The sequence below is a fragment of the Oncorhynchus nerka genome, linkage group LG10 (genome assembly GCF_034236695.1).
Source record: "Oncorhynchus nerka isolate Pitt River linkage group LG10, Oner_Uvic_2.0, whole genome shotgun sequence".
NCBI classification, from domain to species: Eukaryota; Metazoa; Chordata; class Actinopteri; order Salmoniformes; family Salmonidae; genus Oncorhynchus; species Oncorhynchus nerka.
In genome coordinates, this window is record NC_088405.1 from 50,423,378 (window position 1) to 50,432,275 (window position 8,898).

The following is an 8,898-nucleotide window of genomic DNA, read 5'->3' on the forward strand; positions in this document are numbered from 1 at the left end:
GACTTACGTAGAGAAGGCGTTGTTCTGCTTCTCACAGCGGATGCCCTTGCAGTTGTTGGGCTCATCCGAGGCCTTGGTCTCGTAGTAGAAGTACAGCTGGTTGAGCCCGTTGGCGAAGGCCAGCAGCACCAGGCAGTAGATGAAGAGGAACTTGAGGATGTCCAGCAACATGCGTCCCAGGGAGATCTGCAGAGGCCCCAGGTGGGAGTTGGCTGTGAACAGGGAGATGAGGCGCAGGGAGCTGAAGATGTTGGCGATAGCAAACAGGCCCTCGGCGATCAGCGTCGGGTGCCACATCTCCCACTCCTCCCGCGGCCGAGAGCTGTTGTACTGTTGTTGAAACGGAGAGAGGCTGTTAGCTACCTGCCAGAAGGCCACGGTTATCATATTGCAACGTGTAAAGCGGGCAAAAAAGAAACAGACAGGGATTCCGTAGCCCTCATCTTGAAAAGATAAATGTGGGACTTACCTTGAAGTAAGCAACTATTTTGAGTGAGATGGTGGCCAAGTAGAGAGAGTTCATGGCAAAGTCCATCAGGTTCCACCAGTCATGGACGTACTCAGTGAAGCCGCCGTCCCACATCTCCTTTATCTCAGCCCAGATGAAGCCTGAAGGGCAGACAGGTGTCAAGTCAGTAAGACACATGGCACTGCACACTACAATTAATGTCACCTGCCATGATATTTTTTTTTCCTATCAGCACAACTAGTCCAAATCAGAAACAGATTAATGGCAGCAAATGCAGCATCCTATTTCTCAATATCCACCCAGTTACCAGTTAGATCCTGTTCGAGATGGATTATAATGATAAGGCCTGTGTGTGATCATGTAAAAAGGTACGACACTGACCGTTAAAGGATATCTCTCGAGCCCTACTCCTCTTTACAGTGCTGGACGCTATAAAATCTCCCCCATCACTGGCTGCCACCCCACCCCCTGCTCACCCAGCACCCAGGGAAGGATCATCCACTCCACCACGGTGGGCGGCGGGCCCTGGACGTGCAGGTCTGTTCTCACGATGTGCTGGGAGGCCAGGAGGAGGAGGAAAAGAAAAGTCAGGTAGGAGGCTGTGTGGCAGATGAACTTGATGAAGGGCTTCTTGATGAAGAGGCCCAGGGCACTCCTAGGGGCCAGCAGGTAGACCAGGGAGAAGATGGGGAAGAGCAGGCCGATGGTGAAGCAGGTGACCAGCTTGACCGCCCAGTGGCGTCTGCGCCACCCGGGGAAACCGTCGTACCACAGGGTGGCCAGAAGCTGCTGACAGTTTGGCTGGGACACAAACTGGAGAGGAAGAGAGTATCAGAGATGGAGGGAAGAACATCGGTAAGGCAAATCGAAACGGCAGTATCACCCTTGGCAAGTACTCAAGACTCAACCTATGCCACAACTCTCCTTCATTGGTAATAGATAACAGTTAAACGCCAGCCAACACGGGTCAAATTATTAGGTCAACAAATAGAATAGAAGTGCCTGGGGTAAGAATACCACGATGGATCTTGTACACATCTCAAATAGGCTTCTTCCAGTGCTTCGGATATAAAGTTGATGTGTGCTACAGATCATAAAGTTCCTGGCTCTTGCCAGCTTCCGTGCAGTAAAACTAACTTCCCAGTGTTAGTCCCCGGCGCTATCCTCCCACTGATGACCCCTGAGGTTGGCACTGCAGCTTATATCCCCAAAATACCCAAACAAACATCCCTGCAAGCTGCACAGGGAATAAAAATGAACAATACCCAAACAAACAGCCCTGCCAGTTGCACATGGAATGCAGCCGTGTGCAGAACTACTTGCTGTAGTTCGTATTTCTGATATCTGATATGTTATAAACAGCATTGGCTTGCTCATTCAGTAGTACTGGAAACAGGCTTGTTTCGGATAGTTTACTGTATCACAAATTCATCAGGACAAGATGAATCTATAACCCATCTACATTAACTCATATATAACCCATCTACATTAACTCATCTATAAACTCATCTATAACCCATCTACATAAACCTTCTATAACCCCATCTATAAACTCATCTATGACTCATCTATAACCCATCTATAACCCATCTATAAACTCATATATAGCCCATCTATAAACTCATCCATAACCCATCTACCTTAACTCATATATAACATTGATAAACTCATTTATAAGCCATCTATATTAACTTATCTATAACCATATATAAACTCATATGTAGCCCATCTATAAACTCATCTATAATCCATCTACATTAACTCATATATAACCATCTACATTAACTCATCTATAACCATCTATAAACTCATATATAACCCATCTATAACATCTATAAACCCATCTATAACCATCTACATTAACTAATCTATAACCATCTATAAACTCATCTATATCATCTATAAACTCATCTATAACCCATCTATACCTCAACTATAACCCATCTATAACTCATCTATAACCCATCTACAATAACTCAACTATAACCCATCTACAATAACTCAACTATAACCCATCTATAAACTAATCTATAACCCATCTATAACTCATCTATAAACTCATCTATAACCCATCTATAACTCATCTATAACCCAGCTAGAACTCATCTATAACCCATCTATAACCCATCTATAACTCATCTATAACCCATCTATATCCCATCTATAAACTCATATATAGCCCATCTATAAACGTATCCATAACCCATCTATAAACTAATATATAACCCATCTACAGTAACTCATCTATAACCCCATATATAAACTCAGCTATAACCCATCTATAAACTCATATAACCCATCTACATTAACTCATCTATAACCTGTCGTGGAAATTTCCTTAATTACCAAATGATGAGAGAGCAAATTACACACCAGTCAGAGTTATGCTTAATCTTCACCTTTAATAATAATTAAGCTTTTGCAATAGCATTTTGACTTTCAACAGTTCAGTATCTCTAATGAAAAGTTGAGAGTGGTCAACATAATGGCAACTGAGATCTTTTATAGCAAAGATCCACCCCCCCCTAGTCGACATGACAAACCACAGGTCTTAGGAACTTACACAAAGAAAGACTTTACTTCAGAGAGGAGTATCCCATAGCCAGACAGCATTGGCTATAAATTATCGTTCAGTTTGGTCTCCTAAACAAAGCTCTTATCTCGTTCTTGGTACATGGTTTAATATATACGTTTACACATGACGACAAGCTTGACCTCTCCCCTCTCTGCGGCCCAAGTAACTGAACCCTGACAGAGAACAGATAACTGCAAATGGCCACCACTATAGTACAACAAGATACATTCTGATGAGAAGTAAATCACAAGCATATAATGAAAATAAAACATCTTATCTATGTTACCCAACTAATTCTGATTTATCCCCAACAAACCCCATCTATAAACTCATCTATAACCCCATCTATAACCCATCTATAACTAATCTATAACCCATCTATACCTCATCTATAGCCCATGTATAATTAATCTATAACTCATCCATAACCCATCTATATCCCATCTATAAACTCATATATAGCCCATCTATAAACGTATCCATAACCCATCTATAAACTAATCTATAACCCATCTATATCCCATCTATAAACTCATCTATAACTTATCTATAACCCATCTATAAACTCATCTATAACCCATCTACGATAACTCATATATAACATCTATAAACTCATCTAAACTCATCTATAACCATCTACAAACTATATATATATAAACTCATCAATAACCCCTCTATAAACTCATCTATAAACTAATCTATAACCATCTATAACCTCATCTATAACCATCTATAAACTCATCTATAATGTCTATAAACTCATAAATAACCCCTCTATAAACCCATCTATAACTTACCTATAACTCATCTATAACCCATCTATATCCCATCTATATCCCATCTATAAACTCATCTATAAACTAATCTATAACCCAACTACATTAACTAATCTATAACCCCATATATAAACTCACCTATAACCCATCTATACCTTATCTATAACCCAGATATAACTCATCTATAACCCATCTACATTGGCTCATCTATAACCCCATCTATAAACTCATCTATAACCATCTATAACCATCTATAAACTCATCTATAACCATCTATAACCATCTATGAACTCATCTATAACCATCTATGAACTCATATATAACCCACCTATAAACTCATATATAACCCATCTATAACCATCTATAAATGCATATATAAACCATCTATAAACCATATATAAACTCATATATAACCCATATATAAACTCATCTATAACCCATCTACATTAACTCATCTATAACCCATCTATAAACTAAAATATTACCCATCTACATAAACCATCTATAAACTCATATATAACTCATTAATAACCCATCTATGGCCTATAACCCCTCTGTCTGTCAGATTTAAGAATGAAGAACCTCAACTTACTTCGAAAGTATGAAAATATATATTGACAAAATGTTTTGTTTAACTCCTCCTATTGTTCCATTGTTCTGTGTTCCTCTTTCCAACTAGATGTATTATTGAGTGTCACTTGGGATGAAATAATCGAATATTACCATGGAGTCTCCTGTCAGACCACCAACAAAAAAAAAGGGTTGACATAGACATTGAAATCCCTGGAGAGGGGATCCTGAGGGACCACTGAAAAGATAACACGGGAACTCTTTGTGAAGAGCGCTTCCCCCCTGCCATTTCTGAAGGTAAAGGGTATGAATAAATTACATGAGCCCTATTTTTACTTTCCGGAAAATAAATAAATTAAAGGTGGTTCTATGCATAAATGCCTGTGCGATTGTGGATGCATACGGATGAGGGACCAAGTACAGGCTTTTAATTACTTTACCTACTGTAGCATGCAATTAGGTAATCAGTCCCAGCAGAAAAGCTGGTTATAAAAGCCCAAACAGTAGTTCCCCCTTCTTCCTGATGTGTGAATATTTGATGCATATGCTGAATTAGACTAGTTTAAACCTACTGTCCTCTCCCCCTGTGTCCCCGGCCGCCATGTCCCCGGCCACCATGTCCCCGGCCGCCATGTCCCCGGCCACCATGTCCCCGGCCGCCATCTCCCCCGCTCGCTCTCTGACAACCAGGCCCTCATCTCCCACGTGACTGTGCTGTCCTGTTCTGCACAGAATCTCTATGCATCTCTACAAACCTACTATCTCTGGAACGATTGCTGTTTTGAACAAGGTAACTTTAGCCAATCATAAAATGTCAGAAGGCTGACTGAACTGATTGTTGACTGTAGTGGTCTGAGGATGAAGGATGAAAGGTCTGTACTTAATGACCGAGCCATGAGTATTCTACCTGGCCTTTTCCCAGGTTCGGTTGGTTAGGTTGTCTGAACAGCCCCGCAGAGCTCAAGAAGACTGAGTTAATTACAGTGCAGGAAAATATGGAGTTTTCAGCTCACAACAAAGGAGCAGCAGAATGCCAGTGTTCAAATCAAGACGAAGATGAAAGGTGTGTGTGTGTGTGTGTGCTATTGTGCGTGAGCACATGTACAGAGTATGTGTTTGTGAGAGTGTGCATGCATGCGTCAGACCTCTCCAGAGGGAGAACAAGGAGACTTTGTTATTTTTGTATTTTGTCGTGTTCAGTTTGTTCTATTAAATATGGACACTTACCACGCTGCGCATTGGTCCTCCTCTTCTCCTTCTTACGACGACCGTTACACCACCTGATCACCCAAACCTTTGACCTGCCTGTGTCTCGCACTTCATTGACACTAAATGCTGCCCTCAGTTCACCTCTAACCCTCTCAGAAAAAATCTCAACACCACTAAGACCAGTTGTGACTCACTTCTGGACTGGGAGACAAGGGGTTCATTTGAGTCATGGCTTGTGACGTTTCTATTGGTTTTGTTTGACCCAGAGACGATAGAGGAAGCAAGGCATCCTAATCCCTAATTTCTTCTGGTTCAATGGAAGTCAATTAACTAAGCAGACCAGACCAAGCTGCTATCTCATTGGTGTCTATGGCAGACCCACCCCGTTAAGAAGACCGGAACTGACCATTTTTTTCAATCGAAAAAGGGCCTGAATTAACTATCTTCATTTATCCACCATCTTTGGTTTGAACTGTGATTTCTGTTGCTAATTGTCCATTGCTTTGATTGGTTTCAGGTGTGCCTCTACCTGGAGTTTAAAAGAGCTGTGCATTTCCTGCTCTGGAAAATTGAGGGAAAGACGGGGGGGGGGGCTTTTCTGAATTGGTTTGCTCAAATCCTGCATCCTCTCTCGCCTCCTTTTGAAAAAACTCAAAGGAAATCGAGAAGAGGCGGCGAGGAGCGGCAAATTACGTTTACAGGGATGGGATCCCAAAAATAAACGTGTAAAGTGATAAAAACAAATTAAGTTAGTTGTGCAATACCTTTTGTAGATAAAACTATAAGTCACCTTTAGCCATGGCTTCATCCGTGTTCATATGCTATCTGGGAATGGGGGGAATGACAGGTTATTAGCTGTAAAATGTTATTCTTTTTCATTTTTGGAGACCCGTGGGCCCACCTGCCTAGGGGGGGGGCTGGGGGGTTTACCAGTGTTCACTATACTAGACCCCTTCTGCTCGGCCCTCTCAGCTCACCTCTTTCTGGTGGTACTTGATAGCTAGTTTGAGCTTGGCCAGGTCACGGCAGTCCTGTGGGTCTAGCTCCTCACTGAGGTCATCGCGGTGGTTGAGGATGGTCTCCAGCTCTCTAGAGCTCCTGGCCTGGTCCAGCAGGTCCTTGGCAAACAGCTTACACTGCTGGGACAGCTCCTCGTACTCCTGACGGAACTCGTTCTCCACCTGGAAGAGCAATAAACTTGTTATAAGCCCTTTATAAACCCTGCTGGGACAGCTCCTGGTACTCCTGACAGAACTCGTTCTCCACCTGGAAGAGCAATAAACTTGTTATAAGCCCTTTATAAACCCTGCTGGGACAGCTCCTGGTACTCCTGACGGAACTCGTTCTCCACCTGGAAGAGCAATAAACTTGTTATAAGCCCTTTATAAACCCTGCTGGGACAGCTCCTGGTACTCCTGACGGAACTCGTTCTCCACTTGGAAGAGCAATAAACTTGTTATAAGCCCTTTATAAAACCCTGCTGGGACAGCTCCTGGTACTCCTGACGGAACTCGTTCTCCACCTTGCTTAGCTCCTTCAGCTCCCAGCCCAGGCGGAAGGCAGTCAGGATGGGGTCTTCGCTGGACAGGGCGATGAGGGACGGGCTGGCCAGGGTCTTGTAGACGTTGAGGCGGGAGCGTGAGTGACGCAGGCTGTCCACCTCGGAGCTGGACACACAGGCCACGCAGTCGCAGCGGATCTGGTGGGGCCGGGGGATGGTCACCTTGCGCTGGACCAGCAGCTTGATGATCTCATAGTTGTTGGTGTGAGCTGCCAGCATGATGGGTGTGATGTCAGGGGTAAACTCTGAGAACTGGGTATCCATCATCAGGTTGGGCACCTGGAGAAGAGAACAGGGGGGTTGGGGAGGAGAGGGATTACTGAGTGGGCCCAGAGAAGAGCATAACCTGTACAACTTTACATCACATGTACATAACCGTGCTAACCTATACATAACATGTACATAGCCTGTCTGTCAAATCATGCTTATTGAGCTACAATAAGGACCGTGTAGGCCCACTAGCTGAAATATGCCTGTGCTATACCTAATGTCTTTACATACCTGTTTCTCTCTGCTGGACCTGCGATGGGACAGCAGCAGCTCCACGGCGCCCACCACCTCCTTGCGGATGGCGTAGAGCAGTGCGTCGCCCACGTGCACGCCGTGGTTGAGCAGCAGCTCCATCACCTCCAGGTTCTCGTTCTCGATGGCGATGAGCAGCGCGCTGCGCCCCAGCGGGTCCAGGCAGTTCACGTTGATGTTGTAGTAGATCTCCGCCTCCTGCAGGGCCAGCTTCACCCCGGCATAGTCGCCCTTCTCCACCGCCGTCAGGTACGCCCGCTCCTCCGCTGACAGCTCCGCTTCCGCCCGCACGATCTGCAACGGGATGCGGTCGCGGTACGGCGAGTAGCTCGCCTTCTTGTAGTACAGCTGGGCCATGGGATTCATCATGTGCACACGGTCAGCGTCACTCACGGCCTACTGGGGAATTGGAATCTGGGGCGAAAGAAAAACAGCATAGTTTTGTTCTCCACAAATTACACCTGAATCTAGTGTTGATAGCCTAATGGTGTTGAATTGCCAAATTAACAGCACAGTGAGCAATGTTTTTATTCCTGTGTTGAACTTCTATTCTATTAACATGACAATAGAGGGTTCCACTCCTGTTCCAAGCAGGCTATTGGACCCATAGTAATTCTGTCATTTCTTCAGCCTCCTCCTTTGATGTCACTCCACACAGCTGAATGTATTAGTAGGATAAACATTGTACGGGGTTCTCTGTTTGATCATTGCAAGCAGTGTTTTTGTTTTCCCCTTCAGGAAACTGACAGCCGAGGGGAAGAAGCCCATATGTGGCAGATCTAGTTTAGCCCCTCTGCCAAACCTCATCACCCTGGTTCTCATTAACCACCCACCCAGCCAGAGCCATTGCTGTGGTCCCACACGGCCCTGTAGGGCCTGCCATTTCTGAGACACATCCATATTCATGGCACCATGGGGAGGGAATGGAGGCACTGCGGCAGGGTAGCCTAGTGGTTAGAGCGTTGGTCTTGTAACCGGAAGGTTGCAAGTTCAAACCCCCGAGCTGACAAGGTACAAATCTGTCATTCTGCCCCTGAACAGGCAGTTAACCCACTGTTCCTAGGCCGTCATTAAAAATAAGAATTTGTTCTTAACTGACTTGCCTAGTTAAATAAAGGTAAAATAAATAAATATATAAAAAACACCATGGATGGAAGGGAAGTTAGAGCACATGAGGACTGTGCTTGCTTTTCCCTCAGCCTGTCTTACACGAGTG

At 44.3% G+C, this 8,898-nt stretch overlaps 1 protein-coding gene across 1 annotated transcript in view; it reads right to left on the bottom strand.

The window, feature by feature from the left end:
• Positions 1 to 8,068, bottom strand: part of LOC115135473 (short transient receptor potential channel 5-like) — a 21,129-nt gene extending 13,061 nt beyond the window's left edge. The window contains exons 1-6 of the mRNA XM_029670191.2: positions 7,662 to 8,068; positions 7,122 to 7,439; positions 6,577 to 6,780; positions 946 to 1,282; positions 470 to 609; positions 8 to 330 (exon numbers count right to left, since the gene is read on the bottom strand). Coding sequence (XP_029526051.1) covers positions 8 to 330; positions 470 to 609; positions 946 to 1,282; positions 6,577 to 6,780; positions 7,122 to 7,439; positions 7,662 to 8,051 — 1,712 coding nt within the window. The 5' untranslated portion in view covers positions 8,052 to 8,068. The remainder of the gene's footprint in view (positions 1 to 7; positions 331 to 469; positions 610 to 945; positions 1,283 to 6,576; positions 6,781 to 7,121; positions 7,440 to 7,661) is intronic.
• Positions 8,069 to 8,898: the final 830 nt, after the last annotated feature.